Below are 22,878 nucleotides of genomic sequence, written 5' to 3' on the forward strand. Positions count from 1 at the left end.
CCATGACCTTCAGTTCCACTTTTTAATTATTCAATAATTTGAGAAGGAAGAAAGAATCAGTTTGTGTGCTGAATTCTGACATTAAGTTTCCTGCTATTTTCTAGAGGAAACACAACTTCACACTCTTCATATAACCTGTGTAATGTTGGTATTATTATCTGCCCCAAGTACCACTGGGAACTGCTAAGGAATTCTCTTAGCTACTTCCCTTTAAGAACGCAAGCATCCAAATTATAATTCTATTGCTTTTGTATGTACATGGGTCTCCCTAAACATCTGTGCACTTCTGAGTCTGAAGACAACAGTCAGACATTATTGATCTCTGTGACACAAACAGAAATTTGCCTGTTCAAGTCAGAAATTATTCTCAACTAAATCACTTATTCAATTTCCAAACAAGCTAATAACTGACTAAGTAGAATAAATGAAACAAAACACAGTGGGAAGTCTCAGGAGAAAGAGGAAAAACAATACTCATTGTGATCAAGGTACACACTAATTTTGTTAGATTGACAAATGAAAACAAAAAATTGAAACAGAAAAATGTATCTACCAGCTTATTATAAACTGAGACTTCAAACACCAGCTTGCTTATAAAGAATGGAAGCAAACCCAAATTCTGTAGACACTACAACCTCATTCTAATTTCAAGCATAAAACACCACCTAAAAGTAGATACAATTAGGAGTCACTTCAATTTATCTGGCTTAAAATTTCTTTCCAAGTTTCACAGAGGAGTAAATACACCATTAACTCAGCACATGATCAGATTAGATTACTGCAGATACTTTTCCATAAAAAGTAAACTGCTTGCATAGCTATCATTGATACTTCCTCCCCTAGTGCAAATGGGAATTTTTGTTTTGTTCCTGGGAAATGTGCTTCTTCCTTTCAGTGGCATTGTCCTTCAGGATTTTCAATTCAGTATTTCCTAGAAGTTGGTGGAAGCCCATGGATGTGTATTTTTAACAGATCATACAGGCACAAAACGTAGATCCTATAAAAGGGACCTCCGTATTTACAATGTCTTACACCTTCTTCTGCAAAAGATTTACATGCTATTTCTTCTGCAAATGTTCTCATGTGTCCTCTCCTTGTCTGAGGTCTCTGACACTCAGGAGTCAGCCATCGGGCTCCAGAAATGTCTCGCGTTCTCTGTTCAAGTACTTGAGCTCCTGTTCAAGTTTTACTGAGATGGCTTTAAAGAAACCAATCAACCAACATATCATCTTTTCCTCATTTGTGTACTTCAGGAAAATATGGTTGCTGGCCAAAACAACCCACATGGTAAGGCTCAAGGCCAAGGCAGCAGTAACTACCATCACACTGAGAACACATGGGAATTCCTGAGGCAGCTGTAGTAGGGAAGAAGGGGAATGCCTGAACTCTGAGGTCAGCAATTCATTACCTCTCCTGGAAGACATCAGGAGAAGATAGACATGAAACATGGGTCACCTAGAAATGTTACACACCATGCCATTATCCTCTTTTGTGGATACTCTGTGCAGTGCAGTCTGAAAGCAGGCCTAAATATCTGAGCAGACCAGAATAAAGCAAGATGGTTTTTCCAGGAAAAATACTCACCATTTCTAACTTCTGAGGATTTTAAAGACTAAAACGAAAATGCCTAAACACCTATTTCCAGATATTAAAAAACTTCCAAAAAACTGCTGTGTTCTATTCATCAACCCTTAAACAAAAGCCTACTACAAGCCTGAACAGAACAAGGGATGGGTTCAGCTGCCATCAATGTAGAGCTTTCCTTCAATATAAGCCTGCCTCTTTGATAAGGAACAGAGTCTCCAATTCAACACCAAGCTTTACACCACCACGGTACTGACGCACTTGAGATGGCAAAATGGTCTGCAAGTGTGAGAGAAACAACCTGAGCAAGTTGGCCAGGATTAGAAACCAGTTTCTAAGAAGCTGATGATGGAATCAAAGGCATAAAAGAGCTTCTGCAGAGTCCTTAACACAGACCTTTGATCCAGCTACCCAATCCCTGAATAGAAGTCTCAGGAAGATAGAGGTATTGGATCCATGATTGGTCATACCAGTTGAGCTGAACCTTCCTTTAAGAAAAGCTGGGATCCACAACCACTTTCTCTTGGATACCAATTCTTGAGGATGAGATGTGTGGAGGAGAAGAATCTAAAATTCTAGAACTAATACAGGAGAGACCTCTGCATCAGGAAAAGGTGCTTAAGGGAGGCGATGGTACAGTGGAAAATGAGGAAAAAGTTAGACTTGCTGGAAAATCATGACTGGCCTCTAAAGCAGGTTGAAGGAATTCAAGTGGTGGATGCTGTATGGAACATCAAAACATCATAAAATGAAGGTCTTCCAAAGACAGGAAGACCTAAGGAAATCTAGAAAAATGAGAGAATCACAAGGAATGACATAGAAAAGATCTGAAATAGTCAAAAAATCTAAGAAGAATGAACAGAACAGATGTATAATACCCTTCCTACTAAATGGGACAGTGCAAAGTTAATCAGGGACTCACAGGCCACCTTTACAGATGCTGTCAGGATAAAAACTTATCCAACTAGCTGTGTAGGGGTGCTCTCAAATACAATCAAATATATTTGATAATAGCTTAAAAGGGAATTTACAACAGTAGACTTCCCAGTTATGATTCTGGTGGCTGCCACAGAATGAGAAGGAAAAGAACAGTGCTGATTTTTGTGTTGCTGGCACTAGATTGCCTAGACACTGGTGTAACAAGACATACACAACACTGGTAGGTCTAATGCTGTGACAGTTGGTTGTGGACACAATACATATGTATGATACAATAACAACGTGTCCAAGTGCCATAAAAGCAGATAAAGTTTAAAGCAATTGGTTACTGGGAAAAGTCATCTAGGAAGATAAAAGGTCATGGAATCATAGAAAAGCTGCCATGTGTAGGGACATCTTCCACTAGACCAGGGTGATCAAAGCCCCATCCAAGCTGGCCTTGAAAACTTCCAGGGATGGGGCATCTACTTGCTCTTGGGGAAACTTGTTCCAGTGTTTTACCACCCTGATGGTGAGAAGTTTCTTCCTAATATCTAATTTGAATCTACCCTCTTTCAGTTTAAAATCACCATCCCTTACCCTAACACTACACTAATTCTACATAGGTAAGTGGCATCTATATTGTGCCTAAGAGAACACAAGTTTTTATTGGAAACAAAAGACTAAAAGTAATAAAATAGGTAATTTCTTCCTTTGGAATTAAAACCAATTCAGCAATGGTGTATATACAAGTTTTAGAGCTAGATTGCTAATCTAGATTGCTACTTAGCCTTAATGCCTTTAGAACTGCTAAATATTGCACACTGATGTTAAAAATATTTTAATAAAAGACAGAAAAAAAGAACATTCTCTTAAGAAGATTCTTGAAGTGAAGTACATTTTTGTAGATTTACTCTTTTTCCTATTATGTCATAAATTGCAGGGTAATATGATAGAAGATTTTAGTCTAGTTCTCTTCCAAGTTATATTCCATTTCTCTCCAGATATAACTTAAATTAAACCTTATCTAAAAAACTATTTCCTACTACATCAAGGTATTACTCATTTTCATGAGCTGTATAAAAATAAAAGTATTAAAAAATTTGGGGTGGAGGGAAGCCTTGGGCTGTTTTCTAAGTAAATCTTTAATGCACATATTAATTGCCCCCCTGACCCTCCAGTGGGGCTGGGTAGATGACAAAAATGTAAAACAAAATTTTATCATTCAGAGACTTAACACTTGGATTTGCTGACCAAGAGCACTTCACTTCTTGACCATACTGCAGACCAAACAGTGGCACTGCCATTCACAGCAGCCCCAGATTGAGACATTTTAGCCACACACAAGGGAAAAATGACAGGGCAAAGGCAATTAAACAATGAAAAAGGAATTCTATGACTAATTCATTTAAGAATTTTTTTTTCAGAGGTATCCTCCTAAACAATACAAACAGAATCCTACTCCTTCATGGTATTTGAGCCAACTGAGAGGTTTGCATTTGTAATGCCAATCAGCTATCTATAACTAAGTGATAGTGAAATGGTCCAATTCAAAGCGTCTTCATTTTCTCATCCATCAAGCCCAAGACTTCTGGGCTCCAGTCTTGCAAGACTGTATGTATAAAAAGCTTTTAATCACTTTTTTTGCACATTAAATTTATCTGCTCCTGTTATGCTCAACTTAAACTGCTTTTTCTTCTCCTCATCCCACCACATCATTCTTGAAACTGCTTTTTTTAAAGCCAGAACTCAGGTAGAAAATAAAGTACTGGATATTTTGATAGATAAACATGTATCAATTATTTCTGAACTTTTCAAAATCTAGAACATATTCAGAATTATGGTGTGAGCTTTTTTAAGAAATATGTGAAGCAAGCTTATTACTGGGATTTAGGGAACATATTCCTGGATGCTTCTCTCCTCTCAGAAGAATACTACTACATCCAATATTATCAGCATGATATTCAAGCCAGCATGCATACGCTGCAAGAGGTCCTCTCAGGAGCTGAAGGACAATGGTGCTGACTCGCTGAGACTAAGTCACTCCCAAAATCTGAGGGAGAGTTTATAAACTAAACCCTGTGAGACAACATTAATTAAAAAGTCCTAGTTGTTTTTCATTTGTTTGTTTTGTTTAAAGCTAGAATCCAATTAATTTTTTTTAAAAAAAAATAGGACAAGTGACGATGGAAGACAGAAATTGAAAAGGAAGGCACTCTGATGGTCAAAAGGATTCAAAAGGAACTTACTCTGAAGGTAAGTTTAGTATTGTTAGAAGACAAAATCAGATTCTAGCAATGTTGGTTGCTTCTAGCTATAATTACATCCTTTAATCCTTAATTCAATCCTCTATCTACTTTCTTACTATTTTTCTCAGAACTGATAACAAGACAACAAGATTTAATTACTTAGGTTTTGTACATTTTAATATTGGCACAGTGCTAACATCTCACTGTTCCCTATGGAGTTTTCTTGGTTATCTGGTTTTATTACAAGACTGACCAAGAATATCTGGGGGTGGGGGAGAGGAGTGTGTGTGTGTGTGTGAAATATCTATGAGAACAGAGCACTGAATGAATCTTGAAATTATCAAATTTGTAACAGATGACAGCACAGAAGCAGGGGTACAAAACAGTAGCAAGAAGCAGAGACTTAATAAAGATTAAATTTCCAACTTATTCTGACAACAGTCACAAAGAAAAAAGATAACCCAAAAATACTTGGTGGAAAGCTATCCAAACAGGCCATATACTATGTTGCAAAAATCTTATGAAACATGTACAAAACTATGTGAGCAATAAAAATATAAGCTGTTTATAATCACTGTCCTGTTCCATTTTTCACAGATAAAAAAAACAAACAGGTTTTTATAAAGATTTTTACACTTAAAAATAAATTCCCAAAGGAATCTGAAAATTTGAAGACACTTCATTTACAACAGGAAAAACTGGGAACATCCAAAAAGAACAGATTCTGTAAACTTGATATTGATCACATTCAACTTTCTAATAGAAGACCACAAACTTAAATTAAAAAAACTACCATAATGTTTTCTGTAAGAGCTCTAATACAATTTTGTATTAGATTACAATTCTGTACAACCTCCTTGGAGAAATAAGCATCTTTACCAAGATCAGAGGCAGACTGTTCTAAGCTTTCCTAACATAATAGCTGTTTTCCTGTTTTCCAAACATTTAGCTTTCCTAACATAATTGCTGGAAATTTAAGATAAGTGTCTCATAACAGCCTGATGAAAGCTGAAGCAACTGGTATTTTGATGTCGATGCCAAATCAGTATGTTCTGTTCTGTGTGAACCAATGCATTAGAAATCAGTGTGACACTAAATGTAACCTCTGAGTACAAGAACAAGAATTTATGATATCAGATGTTTACTATTTCCACTTTTCCCCTGGCATTGCTTAAGGAGTTTTCATTGTTATGAATACACATTCAAGAGTTTGCTCACAAAAGAAATGCCAATTTATCATCTGATTTAAGGTTCTCCATTTTCCTAGCATATTATGTACAAGAAACAGGTCAAGAACAAGATGTGAGGCAGAAGTCAATCTGCTCCTACTGTATGTGAAGTTATGAACCACTTGTTAAGCAGCTCAGTGACACATCATCTGTCCTTAACCATGGCAACCTCCTTTAATTGCTTTCTGGTTCTGCTTGTATTACCTTTTTATTCCAGTAGAAGTAAATTAAACTGGTAATCATAATTTTTTCAAAGAGTTAATAGCCTTAAAAACATAATTTTATGAAGTCTAAAGTCTAAAATGACCTTATAGACAAACGCCTTCACTTTTAATAAATCATTATCAAATGCACACTAAAAAAATACAGCGCCACTTCTTTTGAACTTCATTCTAACAATGAAAAAATATGGCATATGCAGTTAGGTGATTCTAAACTGAATCTCAGAAAAGGCAATGTTGATATCTCATAATTCTTAATATTTTCAAAAAGAAATTCTTAAATTAAGGAAAATCATCCCATTTTCCTACCATAGATTCATTCATCCATAGATCTGCACTGTTTTTCTATAGTTTTGACATGCAAATCTAAGAGACCCTTCAAATAAAAAGGGTGTCCCCTCAAATCTGAGGAAACATTGAACCTGAAGTCAAATGGTTCAATTTTCATGTTCCAAGTAACTGCACTTTGTTTCCCTTTCTGTTTCCTCTTTTCATACATGCACTTCTCTTTCCTCTAATCTTTTTTAAAGCTTTCTTTTCTATCATCCCCATGTCTGCATTCCTTTATTCCCCCCTTCAAATATAATCTTTACTTACAGCAGATGAATGATGACTATGACACTGTCTTCCTTAAGAAGCACAGTAGTATATGAAAATCAAAATAAATAAATATATTTTCAGCAGGCACACAGGTAAAACATCGTTATGATCATACTGCTGCCAGATTCCGTTTTTCTTCTTCTCAACTACTTCATTAAAAAGTGTATAGTTGCTTTGGCTGATTCAAGGCAATCCAAACAGCAACCCACATAATAACAATATACATCAACGTAGACCAAGCCATGAAATAAAAAAAATAATGGAGGAGTACAAGACCCCTACAATTGTCTCTACCTGCCTGCAGACATACTGGGTTATGCTAATTGTAGAGGCATTTTGCAGTTTTATACATCAAGGAGAGCAGAGGTATTAACACAAACCCCACTTCAATCATAAGATCAGATCCAAAGGCTCCAGGAGCTAAGTACTCATGTATCCTAGCTCTGATCTCTTGTTAAACTCTGCTCCCAGGAATGCACAACAACTGATTTCAAAGAGGTTTCAGGAATTCACCATTATCTAGTAATTCACACGCTGTAAGCCTGCCTGTACAGCTGGGACCTTTGTGCACAGGAGAAAAGAATACTTGTTTCATCACTGACTTCCCACACACGCAGGCAAGGACATTTCAGACATCAGTTAGCGCTCAGCAAACTGACTTCATTTTTAAACATTCTCAACAAAATAAAAAGATTCATTCAAGAATATGCTTGCTCTAGGTATTTTATTTATGGTCAGTTCCCACATGTGTACTAGAAATAGGAGATATTTCAAACTGGTAATTTTTCTGAAGTAAATGAAGATTTATTTCCTCTGTATTTCCTGATAGAAGTAACATTGAAATTATCACTGACAAAGAATGAAGTGGATATTTTTCATTCCCTTCACCCAAGCACTAGAAAAATCAAACCACAAGTTGTATTAGACTGCGTAATAATAATTAGAACATAATTTTACTTTTGCGAAACAAAAATATTTTGGCTTATGTTTGGCTTATTTTAATCCAACAAGTTGAAACAAATTTGGAAGTAAAAATGTACCATTAATCTTTCTATTGTATCAATGTTACTAAGTGTTAATTTAAACCCCAAATTTATGAAATATTAATCTGTGACTGCTTCTGTGACTTTATAATCTGTCTTTCTGAATACAGTCCCTAGCAGCATTTTATTCGAGTTCTCTTCAACATGCTGAACTGTATTTGCAACAATGGCAGTATGATGACTGCATAAAATCTGCAGACTCCTGCACAGTCCCAGCTAGCCAGGTCAGCTCTGAACTAATTCATCATTGCAATTCCTAGGAAGTTTACAGAAAACATGTCAAAGCATAAAGGGAGGATACTGAGAATCCACACCATGTTCTGGTATACAAAATGCAGGAAAAAAGAAAATAAAGAAAACAACTCTGAATTAAATAACCTTGGTAGCATTCACTGAATAAGGATAATAAGAATCAGACTACTGTCAGTATTGTACAATTACAAATAAAACCTGTCAAGTTTAGAAACATATTTTCAAATTTTAAGAGGCAGGATTAGTGCATTAAATCATTTTTTTCGTCTCTTTTTCTGCCCTGATTTTATCAAATGTCTTTGATTCCCCGTGCAATGAGAGACTTTCATACGTCATGGAAACAACAGTTTTAAAGAAGATACCACACTAAATGTGCACTCAAAGGAGGATAACCTTTGTTATGCAATCTTTTGCTATCTTCTACTTTCTGAATTCTTTGCAAGTTTTTTACTACTTTACACAAGGGGCTGACAATATTTTCTGGCTGCCAAGACCTTCCACTGAGTAAGCTGGCTAGTTACATCTACAAGAAAAATTTCCTTTTTGGTGTAATATCTTTCCAATTATGTTAATCTTTGCTTGAATATATATTTATTTGGCATATTCATGAATCAGGTTTTGGGAGATTTGTTGTAAAAACACAAACTCAAGTAGTGGTGCATAATTGTGGAACAAAGCCAACTCCAAAACTGTCTTACTTTTTTTAAGCGCAGGAAGTTATAACTACTTCAACAACAGAAGTAAAATGCAAGCAAGTACTTGAAATTTCTGTTCCCCTACTGTTCCAGAGTTCCATCTTTACACTTCCACTTTTTACAGTGTTTTTCCATGTACCAAAAAAAAATTTTTTTTTCTCCTTTCACTAGATGAGATTTTTTCCTAGCATGTCTTCTATCATCTCCATCATTTAACTCCTTACCATCAAACACCTTCAAAAGTCAACTCTTGCAAAATTAATTGAATTAACTGAAAGTCAATCTAGAGACATGAGCTCCTCAAATAATTTTAGCAGAAACCAACTTCATGCATCTGTACTGTGAAGACTTTTTTTCTCCTTTAAAAATACAAGATTCTGTATTTCCACCAGACTGATACAACCTACGTCACATAGCTTGTATTCAGCATCATTTATTGTCATAGAAGTGCGCATTGTTATCCTGTATTTCCAGTGCTTGGATTGTCGAGAACAAGTTAAAAACACTGAGCCATCGAGACACCAACCTTGTGGGCAGGGTGCAGCAGCCATCGGCCGTCAGCCTGACTTGGGTTTCATAGCTATCCAGGGGGCAAACAACTTGCTGAACAGGAGGACACTCGACTGTGCTGCAATCCACACTGAACACTACGGAGGAAGGGAAGAAGAACATTTCTTTTACTCATGCTTTAGAAGCTTTCTGCAAATTACTTCCTCATAAGCAACCACTTATGCATCAGCCTTTTAAGTCACAAAAATTATCCAATGAATGTGTGCTTGCTAGGTAACATTACAAAAAGCCTCCCTTTCTCTTTAAGAGTCACTTTTTAAAATTATAAGGAAGTGACTGAACTGATATTAGTTAATAAAACAATTTACAGAAGTTAGACAGGGAACCTTACACAATCATTACAACTGTGAATATTAGTTAATAGAAGTACCCTAGTTATGAAGAATATATATTTCCCACAGTTTTAAAACAGTAAACATTCATTGTTTAATTTTTAACTAATTAAAGTCTGTTTAAACAGCAAAATACTTGGGTTACAGAAAAAAAAGAGATACACTGTAGATATATGTGTATAGCATGCGTAAAGGACATTTTTAAAGACTATTTTATTAGGTTGTCTTGTTTATCTATTTATATATAGCAAATTGAAATGCAAAGTAACAAATCTCTCTGCATTAGTGAGATGAAGAATTCCACATAACAAGAAAGACTGACCAACAGTTTTTAGAATGTCTAGAAATGCAGAAGAAAAAAACAAAGCCAAACCACACTAAATATATAACTAATGTTCTAAGTCATACTCAGGAAAGCTGAAACACATCTTTCTTTTATTTGGTACTAAATCTTCCACATAACAAACACTACCAGCTCAGGTAATATGTGTCTGTTACGGCTTTTCAAAATTATACCAAAAAAGTACAGAATAAAACACAGCTCCCCCTTTAAGAAATGAGCAACTTTGACAGAGCAAGCAGGATGAACAGAATGTTACCAGACTGCAAATGGTGCAGTACGATATCCCTGATTACTGATTAAACCTCGCTGCAATACTGACACTATCACAGCAGCTTACTGAACTACTAAAGCAGCTTGACAATGCTACCCACATTTCTTGCAAGAGCTCATAACTTTTAAAGGGCCATTTTTTCTCTTCTGGTCCTAGATTTTCCAAGCTTGATCCTAGGTGGTACATAGCAATAACTGTCACCATGAGACATCAGTCTAAGAATTACATGTGCTCTGCACATCTCCATTGCAGTTGTTACAGTGTGATAGAGCGTGGCTCACTAATACTAAAAACCAGCCCAGTCTGCTTTTTAATCAAGTAAAAACTTAAAAAACATTACAAACAAACCCCAAGTTAAGACTCCTCAAATAGAATTTTTTCTCTTTATTATTACATTATTAGATTAATCATAAAACAGCTGAGGTAGGACATGACCTCTCAGGTAGATCTGGCTGCCCAGGATTATGCCCAAGTGGCTTTTCCATATCTCCATGGATGGAGACTCCACCACCTCTCTGAGAAAACTGTGTCAGTGCCCAGTCATCCTCATTGTGAAAAAGTTCCTCCTGATGTTCAGACGGAACCTCCTGTGCTTCTATTTGTGTCTCTTGCCTCTCGTTCCTATGACTGGGCACCACTGAAAAGAACCTGGCTCTGCTTTTATACCCTCTTCAGGTATTCATATCATTCATGAGATCTTCCCTGAGCCTTCTTTTCTCCAGGTGGAACAGTCCCATCTCTCTCACAGTTTCCTCACTAGGCAAGAAATAAAGACAGATAAGAAATAAAAAATATTTGAAAAAGGAAAAAAGTTCCTACTTTCTTTCAGATTTAAACAGGTTTCTCAAAAACTGGAAAAAGTATTGACGGAAACTTATAGATAAACTGGAAATATTCTGAGGTTACAGAACAGCCTGCAATTGTAATTCTTCATTTCTTTAAAAGGTATCTCCCAGATTAGCTGCACTACTGTCCTGAAAAATAAGACTGCAAACATTTGCCACTGACCATTTAGTTTTCTAGGCAAGAACTAAATAAATATCTACACATCTAATGGTGAAGAAGCAAGCCACTATTTGCATTTCTGATGAAACAGTGGCTCAGCAAAGGCTAAGGCTTCAAAAGCTGCAAATTCCTGAAGGTTCAGTACAAGTATAGACAGTCTGCTTTTACAGCATGCAAGCATCACATGATGTCCTCTGCCTTCAGTTCAGATGCATTTCAACTGGCTCTTCATGAGCAATGCAACACAACACAGCTACACACGATAATGGTAGTCACATCGTCTGCCATGGGAGAAGTAGACAGGAAGTATCTCTCCTTGATAAGGCATTATCCTTTTTACATTCCATGACACCTCAGAACATATTACATACAACCACAGCATTCCTGGGCCTTCAATGCAGCTGTATCACTGCCTGAACCACTTTCTTAACTGCCCTGTCCCAGGTATTTCCCAGCATGGACCTCTGCATTTTCTGATTTTTTTTCCCCTCTCTCACCTTCACCATCAACTTAAAATCCATTTCCCCAGTTCCATTAGAAATGTATCTGTAATTCTTCCTCACTCTTTTTGTCCAATCCTTTCCCACTCCTGTCTCAAGTTCTGTCAACATAAACTTTTAACAAATCGTTCAGTAAAACAGTGTAAGTTCTATTCTGTAAATAACAGAGGATAAAAGAAAAAACACTATAGAATTCTATTTCTCTGAGCTGTGTATAAAAACTTGATTTTTCTGACCCTTGTGCTTAGTGCAAGGCTGTCTAAGTTCCCGACCTGATTTTCAATGCTGAAGCTGTATCAGGGTGGAGCACAAGCTACTTCCCTGTGCGTCATTACACACTACTTACTAGATTATGTTGCTGATCTCGGACTTTCCATCAAGCCCTGACTGCACAGAATTCCCCAAAGAAGTAAGGCAAACAATAACATTTTCTTTACAATTATGTTTAAACCAATATTTGGTACAGGAAAAAAAGAGTAATTTTCAGGCCATGCTGGAAATGAGTGAATGAAAGCTCTGCCAGAAAGACTTCTGAAAAAATGACACAAGTGGTCTTTTCAACACAGGCTATTCTATCATGACAGACACTTCCCAATGCTTTCCAAAAAATGTCAGAAACTACAAGACGACACTCTCCACTGCACCACATACAACAACAAAAGTTATCAAAAAAGGTACAACAAACATCTCTTGGACAACTGCCAAAGTAAACTATTTAGCTTGTTTTATTCATAAGTGACAGCTAGACCTCCTATCTTCACTTCACAAAATATCTCACACTTCAGCAAAATATGTTTTAATTTAGATTTTAACTTAATCTTTAAATAAAAAAAACATGATTTAAAAAATGTCCTTGTTCATAGTGGTTTAGCACATACACTCCCACAAATCTTGTTTTGGGTTATTTTTATTTTTGCAGTTAACACAATATGCAGTTCCATTTGGGATTGCTCATTCAACTGTCTTTAAGGAAAAAAAAATTAAAATACATTTTGAGAAATGTAATTCCCATCTTAAAATTAAATTCAATGCACATAGACTAAATTCCCTATTAGTGAATGGACAGTTATACACTTCTTGTAGGAATAAAAGAGGTTGCTTATGAAACCACACCAGGGTAATCTCATCTCTGAGCTTTGCAACCATGGTAAAACAATGAGCATGACACACTTGTTCTCAGTAGGTGCCACAACTGTGATGAGATACTTGGTGGAGCAGCAGGTAAGAATATTTAAAGTAAATTAATCTGGAGGTCAATAGACATCTAAGCTACTAAGTTTCTTCAGTATTCATTTTAACAATGCCTTCAATTGTACTCCTAAAGTAAAAGGGGCAGAAGATGAACTGGATCTCAAAATGAAATATTTTATTTTTATTCTAGCATTTAGTGTGGAGGAAACACTTTCTATTTTCCTTTCACTAACTCCATTGCCAATCACAGCACTTGAACATATGCAGTTCTCAGCAGAAGGCTCCCAACTCAAATGCCAGAGTAAACTAGAGAGCAGTGATATCTTTTCTAAGGAACAGAAATAAACACAATTTATGTTTTAATTGCACAAGCACTTTATCTTGGCATAAAGCAGCACTGCTGTCATAGGAAGTAGTCCTCCCAGCTTTACTTCCACCAGAAAGCCCTTGCTGGTGCAAAACCCCTATCGAGGCTGGTTAAGCAAACACGGAGGTGCAGGAAGAGTGTTCTGGAAGCATTACTCCCAGAACTAAAGTTTCTAGGTCTGTGGCAAATAATGGAAACATGTTTTCCTCAGTTTAATGTGGTACCTCCATAAACTTGCTGACACATTCAGCAGAACTGATGACATCAGCCCCAGAAGAGCCTCTGCAGGAGCACCTACCTCCCAGGCCTTACTCGGTCCATTACCCATATTTTTCTAGCAACATGACATTTCAGTAATAATTCATGAAGTTCAGCTCCTCTCTAACTCTTCTTGCCTACAATTCTTCAGGATACCAAGTCAGACTCTGAAGATGCAGGGCTTATTACCAGGTCTCTCAATTTCTAACTCCCATTTGCAAAGCTCTACGCTTTCCTTAAATCCTATTAGTTTCTTTCCTTCCCCAATCTCTTCAAACCCCTGCTCTTCTACTCTCCTGACACACATCTTCATTTTTCCTTCATTTGCCCCATGTACCTTCACCTCTTAAAACTCCCTATAGCAAAAATACAAACTGCTTCAGAAAACAAAACACACAGAGTTCCATAAATTCACTAACATGATAGAAAATCATATTCAATTTGAAGATTCTGTAAAACTAGAAAGTTGAAAACAGCTTTCTGGAAGTAATTTCCCCATGGGGAAGTCTGGATGGACTTACTTGCCAACTACAAGATGGGAATTCAAATAATATTTGGGAGGACAAGATCAGAGCTAAAATTTCTTTTGAAAATGATAAATAATCCAAAGTCAGCAAGACAAAACTCAGTAAAGGCATAATTGAAGTGTATAGAAGGAATTAAAATGTACAAATATAACGGTTCAGTAGCAGTCATACTACAGAAAGATCCTGGCATCACAGCAGCTCACCAACTTGCAAAACAGTCAAAATCTTATTTAAAGTTTTGCATGAGAAACGGAAAGCAATTATTCTAATGTATTCAGTGCTGATTAAGATGCTCCCAAAATATTAGTCTGCTTTTGGGTACCACATGTTAAAGGGTGGATTAACTGAAAAAAACTTATAGAAGGGAAACATAACCAGGGAGGAGTCCAAAATGACCATGTCACAAGAAATTACAGCTAATTCTAGATGAAAGAAGCCCATGGTTGACAAAATGTTCCAGAGCAAAAAATTGTAGTAAAGACATGCTCACCAACTACTCAGGGTACAAAAAAGTTTGCTTAAATTTCCACACAGATTTGTATTGAATATTAGGAAAAAAACACAAAGAGAAGCACTAGAAGATACAAAGAGTGTACAGCCTTCTTCTGTGGAGGATTTAAGAAAACGTTAAACATTAGCATAGGAAAGGCACAGTTTAAGCACACTTGAAACTGTTTGCATATAATGTTTTGGATTATATGCTTGCTTTCAGTTCTCTGTTTTGACTATTTATTTTACCAAAGCCTGGATCAAAGAGTGAACTACATCTTCTACTTCACTTGGAATAATAAATCACAAGAAAGGGTGATTTGTGTTCTCATGAAATGGAAGATGAGTAAATACTGAAAATATTGTACAGTTTTTTAGTATGCCTCTCCATAATCCTTTTGCTTTGCAGTTTTTAAGGGTCAACACTTGATAATCCAGAGAGATCTTAAAACAGAAATCCTAATTCCCCGTCCATACACCATGCATTCCTACTATGAAAAAACTCTGTATAATCTAATCAATATATAAAGTATGTCACTTGCACATTCACAGAAATGCAATATTCTCACTAGATTACTTTTCCCTTGCTACTCAGTTTAAATTAATGTCTAAAGAAAAAAGAAAGAAAAATTACCATAATATTTTTATCCTTTTCGCCTACATATACGTTCATATTTTTCATTTCATAGTTTTTCATTTAACTTTCAAGAATAATCAGGAGAATTTAGAGGCTCTATAGGCTTTATTGGACACAATTATATAGATTATTTTGCTTGCCAGACAGAAAAAAAATTAAAAATGGGAAAAGAAATTGTATCTGGTTTTACCTGGCTTGCATTCATAGAGATCACAGCATTCCCCTGGCTTTCCTGATGCCTTAGAAACCAGTATATTCAAATAGCCAGGTTGGCAAACCTTCCTCAAGCAGCCTGCAGGGTTACACACACAACGGCTTGGGAGTGGACAGCATTCACCAGGAGGTGCATAACCTTCAATCAAGATGGAATCTTCTGGACATCGAGGAGAAAACTGGACCTCACAGCGGGCCTTGGAGCAATCAGGTTTCTCTTCTGGAAGGGAGAGAAAAATCATCATGCCATATGTGTCAGCACAACATTGAAGTTGTAAAGATAAACTCAGATAAAGCTCCCTCTCTTTTCCCTCGCCCCAAAGCACTAAAAAAAGGAAACAGATGCTGCTCAACTGATTAGCAAAAATTACTAAATATCCTTTAAAAACTATAATTATTTGCAAGCTGCAAGGTGCCTTATGAAATATTTTATAGAATTTCTAATTCGTATGACGCATGTGATGGCTGAACCCACACAGCCTCAAGTAAAGCTGTGAACTTATATTTGGCCAGGATGTCAAGAAACAACTTGCCATATCATGTCAGCCCAGTTGTTCACACCTATTCCTTCAGTTTCCTAAGACCTTCCATTATGGACTGATTTAAAATGATTGCTTTATTAACCTGAACTGAGCTCTCACATATTCAAAAAGCAAGTTAAAAGTTCAAGAGCTAACATATTTGAATACATTAGCACAAGAGGATTTTTCCTGTACACACTCCCAATGTTCACATTAGAAGTGTTGTTTCTACATACTTCAGCAGCTTGCATACTAAGAGATAAGAGGTTTGACTATGGTAATGATGAGGTCTGTTGATGATCCTTATGCATCCCTTCTAACTCAGGATATTATATGAGTCCTTCATGTACAAGTACTTTATGTCTTACACCCATCAAAGATTACTAACCTAAATGAGCTACTATACAGCATTATAGCTCTTCCAGTTAAAAATCCTACTATTTTCATCTATCTTTACAACAGCCTTGACTAGATATGTATTTTGCCTATAACTTTGAATAACATTTCTAAGACTAATTATTTTTTTTCAAACCTTATGTTTAGTTTCTTATCTTGTGTTCTTATTAAAGACATTGTTCAGACAGAACACTACTGGTTACAGAGGTTCACTGCAGAGAGCTATATAAATAATAGATGACATACTAGTTTCAGTATTTTATTGATAGCCTTTAGTTTATGAATATAATAAAAGGCTTGACATTCTAGCCTTTAAAGTTGTTTTCATTTTCCACTGCATGTTTGCTCAACATGCACAGAGAAGCGACAGAGCTGTTGCAGTAGCAGCCCTTAAAGTACATACTCATGATAGCTCTTGACAGACCACTTGTGCTCATGATGACCCTTAAATTCCCACTGTTCATTACCTTATGTGCCCTAGCACATAAACATGCCCTCGCACGGAAACTGCCCATCCAGTTTCCATGAGTAATAGATAATCCCATCCTCATGCAAACTCTCTCATGAAAATACTTCAGATTGTAAGTATTTTAAAAAGGTGACCTGCTATTTTTTACCTGACTGCATTTACACACATACATGTATCTATATGAAGATAAGCATTTCCTTAAGTACTGCTTAGATAATTCAATACAGATAAAACTTGAGCAATGCAATTGGTCAAATACAATAAAAACTATTTTTGACTGATTTGGATAACTTTCCAAAAGACAAAGTTTTTCAGCAATGCACATCAAACTATCCCAATTCACACTATACAGGACTCTAGATGTGTAATTTTTCAAGACCAATGCAAAGTCTGCTGCTGGAGTTGCTAAGATCACCTAGCAATGATATGAAAACAAGGACATGTCACTATCAACACATAAGAAGCATCAGAAGCAATAGAAGAGAGAAATTTAAAATAGAGAACCATGTATTTTTTGTATGAAACAAAAATATTTTTGTATTAAATATTCACTCAGTGTTTTGCAGTTATTTTTGATAATCTTTTCCACTTTAGAGTATTGTGCTCAATGTAGTTAAAGGTTACAGACTGTGACAGGACTCTTATATAAAGCCAGCACCATTTACAGAGGAAATTATTTAAACATAACCACCGCCTTGCAAAAGACGTGTTTATGTTTTAATACCAGGAAATAAAACACCAGTAGTTATTTATAAACTAAAGGTTTTCTTTTTAATCCTGTGTCACTATTGCTTTTATACTTCATAGTCCCAAAAAATAAACAAACAAAACCCTACTAATAACTCCCTATTAATACTCATGTAAATACTGTGCTTCCAAATTGCATCTCAGACTATGTACATGTTGAAACATTCCCTTCCCAATACCCAAACACAGCTGAGCAGCAGGGAAGTCAAATATATTTCACCCAAGCTGGATCAACCAACAGACAATTATCTTCCACCTTCCCAAATTCTACCCCACAGCAGTCAAAAGCAGGTTAAGAAACTTTTTGCAGACTATGTCACAATTTGTTTCTTGATTTAGATGTCGTTTTCCTCTATGGAAAGCAGTCACAGACTAAAATGATAAGTGGTCAGCAGGATACAAAGTCTTTCTTTGAACATAATTTTTATCTAATACATGAGAATCCAGCAGCTCCAGGTGCAGCATTACTATTTATCAGCTACCATCATGCTAGTGTAACTGCTTTCCAAGTCCAGAATTCACTGCAATGTAAGATGGGAGTTCAGTTTTACTGCATCTCAGTAAAAGCTGACATGGGTTCCTCATTTCGACACCAAGTTTGGATAGAAGACTTCTAAGCAACCGTTCAGAAAAGTTTCAAGGTTTTTATTATTGTTATCTCAGCAAATGACAAAACTGTCTCTATCCACAGGAATTCATTACACTAAACTAGTTCTACCTTATCATTACTTCAGCGAAGAAGGCATCAAAATTTAATCTGTTCTCAAAATAAATTACAAACATTAATACAGCCATAAATGTCACTGCTTTAGCAGAATTTCTGATTTAATTCTAATACATACAGCTATTTAAGATTTCATCACACAAGAACTGTTTAATAGCTCTTTTTTCCTTTATTAACAAACACTTCTACCCCTTACAAAAGGAACATTAAAAAAAACAAACATGTAAGAACAAAATAATTAAAAATACACCAACAGCCTCAAAAGACAGAAAGCAAGGTAATGCCAAGCTGTATTCCAGAAAAAATCCCTGGGAAGTCACTCACCAGTGCTATTTCTGCTACTTTGCATCTTTTCCACACCAGACAGACTGTTTCAAAGCAGCTTTTAAACAGACTGAAGTAGATTCACACGAGCCTCTCTGTTAAACGGACACATACACTACAAAGTACCAACCTGTCCCCTGGATGCTTTAAGCTACTGCCTATTACACAATTCAGGTTCTTCCTGACCAATGTCTTCACAGTCAAATAATGCATCAGGACTTAAACTCTGTTTTGATAATAAATACAATATAAACAAACATTATGTGTGTCCAGTATCAGGACAACTTCATTTTTCAAAGCACTGTGGTGAACCGAAGGAACTAGGCTTTTGAGGAAAGGGAGAACTACACATGGGGCTATATATATATATGTGACTTACTATGAAACAAATTAATACAGCAAATATATACATATTCCTGAATAACAGGGCATCTTAACAAACACATTGCACAGCAATATACACGTGTCACATTGTTCTCACCCATAGTGCAAATTCCTTCACAAGAAGAATTCCACACACCCTACCTGCATGTAGAGACAGTGAAATTGCTATAGCATAAGACTCAACCACATTTCAGTATATCCGTTAAAAAAAATACCCCAATCATTAATAAGGAGAACAATCACTTTTCAGGGATGCATCCATCAAGCTTCCCATAAAAGTTTGAGCTGATAACCTACAACTCACTAAGAAAAATATAGTTGTCTGCAAGAGCTGCCTTTATGTTCAAAAAAGCAGTATTTCAAATAGCTACACAAAGAACAGAAAATATTGGTTGGTTTCCTGATGAGGTTTCTCTGTGGGACACATTCTCTTTACAGCCTTTCATCAAACACCAGTGAAGCTGGAAGCGTTCTGGTATCCCTGACATCTCAGCAGCCTGAGCCAACAAAGGATCTCTAAAGAGATAAAGGAAGAGTCTGGATCAATCAAGCTTTTGCAAACTATCTACTCTGAGACAGACAATTTTCTTAAGAAATTCAGAAATGTAGCCAGAAATACAACATTCTTAATAAACTGAACACAATCCAAACAGGAAAACTAACATTTTGATTAATTCCAAATAAGACTTCTATCCTTGGAAATCAACTTAATCCCTATTCTAAAAGGCAGCTCTGGAGATCATTTAAAATAAAGTTTACCAGTGACTATTATTTTTAGATATAAATTACTACTGGTAGAAGTTTTTCATTTCAAGACAAACTTTACTTTTCGTAGGTCTGAAGGTTCAGGCTCACTTGTACTTTGCTAAGAGCCTTCAAGAAGAACTTGCTGTTGTTGAGCACATGAGAGAGTATACCCTACAATTACTAATAATAACCCAAGTTACAATGTATAATTGAAAAATAATAGCGGAAAAAGATACAATGCACTGTGTGCTTTATTATTAAAACAGGGATCATTCACTTAAAACATTAGGATGTCTCAAAAAAAAGTCTCACTTTCATCTCAGAAGTGCACAGGAAAGTTGAGCATCTCGGAAGTTGAGGCATAAAAACATTCAAACTGACCTTTCATTGCAACCACAGTATACTTGTTATAAAGTGCATGAGGGGGAGGAGAATAAGCTTCAAAGGATATAATCATAAGAAGAAATCAAGATATGGATTTGGGTCCTTTTCTTTCCATTAACTTTAGAAAGTGTCTGTCATAAAACAACAGCCATAAACCCAGCACTCTGTAAACAAAGTTTCTCCATATCAAAAACTACAATGTATTTTTAAAATTATACTTCCCATGACAGTACAAAGTTATTAGGGGGAAATGGAGGTATAATAACAAATTACTGAAGCACTTATGCTGCAACTAATGCTTTCTTTGAGAGAAGGCAGCTTCTTTAGCTTCCTGAAAGGTTTATGCAATACTCAAACTGGGTACTAGTTAGATATGTTTTTATTAAGACAGTCACTGAACATAGGAAGTCCAGATCTCTGCCATTTTCCATTTCTTTTGTTAAAGTAGAGCAGTTATAACAAAAACCAACCAAGTCAAACCACTCCCCAACCCTCCCCACCTATATAATACCAAAGCAGCACAGAAATAAAAATAGCTCCTTAAGAAGAATTAAACACTTTGCTTTCACCTCTGTATCAAATTCTTTTCCTTCATTATGTGTGCATGCTCTGCTTTGACACGCAGAGAAAGTACATGCCAAGTTTATTTAATGGGAAAAGCAGAACAGTTAAAACATTGGTTAGTACAGTAAAAGGATCTTAGGGTATAATCTGCTGTGGGAGAAACAGAGAAGAAAAGCCCTGACAGGGATGGGAGGGTCTTCTCATTCTTCAGGTGAAATGGAAGAATGGTTTCCATGCTTCTCAGTAAACCATTTCAGGAAGGAATTGTTATCATTTTGTCAGAACTTCATGTGATGCTGTTATTCAGTCACCATAGAAACGAGAGCAGAATGTTTTATTGCAGGAGATGGCTGAAGAGAAATTGGTATTTCTCAGGTCCAAGTGTTTCCACTGAGATATTGAAATGGTTCTACAGTTGATTCTTTAAAATCAAATTTTTAATACATATCCATATGGATATACAAACAGAGGTGTATATACACAGAGATGGAGGGAATACATTTTTTCCTGTAAGTTCCATACAAAGAACACAGAATAAGAAGCATTTTGAAATAGAAAGCTTTATATTTAATTTCCATTTTATATTCCATATTTCATTTTTCTAAGCAGTTTAGAATATGATATGGTTCATAAAGATTAACATTTTGCACGACTAAACAAAGCAATGCACTACAGCTGGCACATATGCTTTGAAGGCACGTGTTCAGCTCTGCATTTTTGTAAATCATTTTTGTGAAATCTAGGCTAAAACAAGGTCACTTTCATTGTACAGTCTTACAGTCATCATTGAGATACATTCTAAACAATAGGCATACTGTACTGCTATACAGTGGCAGGAAGGAAATATTAAAAGGATTAGGGATAAACAAGAAAAATGATTACCCAGCTGAAGCAGTCAGACAGACAGGGATCGATATTGGAATGCAAAATGCCCAAAAGGATTTTCAAGAATCAAAAGGGCAGTTATAGTAGATTAAAAAATGAGATTAACTTACACATACAATATGCACAATACCGTATACGGATGAACTGCTACAAATAAAAAAGGGAGCTAGAATCTGAACTTTTACCTAAAACTGAACTTTATTTAAAACCCATTCTATTTTCTAAATGAGTCTTGCTACATTTCCCAGCATTCTGATGCTCCACATTTTATATACTACACAGTGGAGCAACCTGTCTCACCCACATTATAGCCTAATCTTCTCCTAATATAACAGCCTGGAACTAACCTGGGTTAAAAAAAGTCACACACCAAAAGACAGTCACAGATACCAGTTTTAAGAACTGGTATTCATTGATACACAATTTTGCAACACAGTGTTCACTACAGATTTACCAAAGATTTTCCATTTTGAGGACCAAATAAGCAGAAAAAGGATTATATCAGTTGTATCAAGACAGCTACAGTCAAGGAAGACAATAATGCCCTTTGGGTAGATAGCAAAGCTATTATAATTTTGTAATTCCATTTCCTGAACTAGTTTCTTTTCCTGTACTGGAAATATTAAAAAGAAAGGTGGCAATTCAAAACAAATAAACAAATAGACCCCCAAAAACACCACACCAGAATCACAAACAATCCTGACCTCAAACTGATGCCCTCCAAATAAAGAGTTTACAGACTCAATGAGGCTCTACCAAACACCTGCATCTAAAAGGAAATGCAAGTTCTATAAAACCAATAGTGTTTGGGGCAGTAGTTCCATTTGGGTTCAGATTTCCCAGCTCACAACGCTCCTCTGTTATGCTTAGAAAAAATCACGTCTTGGAAACTCAAAAGTAATTCTACTTTTCCTCCATTTCATTCTAAACCTGCTTTCAACAATTATATATTAGCTTGACACCAACAAGTTAATCCAAATCAATACTGGATAACATCAGCTCAAAGAACTGTGCATGAAGGACTGAGCCTAGCCCACTGAACAGAACATGGGAAGCTGTGCCATCCCTGGGACAGGATACCTTTGTACTGCTAACTGCACTGCTTTCAATAGAAATGAAGAACCTTTAAACTTCAGTAGTGAAAAATCCTTCAGAAGTTAGCTGGAGAAATGAGCAGATAGCTGTAGTCAGATTTTCAGTTGTATTGCCTCTACTGTAAAATAACAATTAAAAAGTTTT

At 36.0% G+C, this 22,878-nt stretch overlaps 1 protein-coding gene across 5 annotated transcripts in view; it reads right to left on the minus strand.

The window, feature by feature from the left end:
* Positions 1–22,878, minus strand: part of CRIM1 (cysteine rich transmembrane BMP regulator 1) — a 174,798-nt gene that overhangs the window by 76,867 nt on the left and 75,053 nt on the right. For 4 of the 5 annotated variants that reach the window (XM_058834240.1, XM_058834239.1, XM_058834244.1 and 1 more), the window contains 2 exons: positions 15,472–15,714; positions 9,318–9,438 (listed from right to left, as the gene is read on the minus strand). In XM_058834240.1, coding sequence (XP_058690223.1) covers positions 9,318–9,438; positions 15,472–15,714 — 364 coding nt within the window. The remainder of the gene's footprint in view (positions 1–9,317; positions 9,439–15,471; positions 15,715–22,878) is intronic. The other variant, XM_058834242.1, reaches the window with a different exon arrangement.

Source organism: Poecile atricapillus, chromosome 3 (genome assembly GCF_030490865.1).
Source record: "Poecile atricapillus isolate bPoeAtr1 chromosome 3, bPoeAtr1.hap1, whole genome shotgun sequence".
Lineage (NCBI taxonomy): Eukaryota > Metazoa > Chordata > Aves > Passeriformes > Paridae > Poecile > Poecile atricapillus.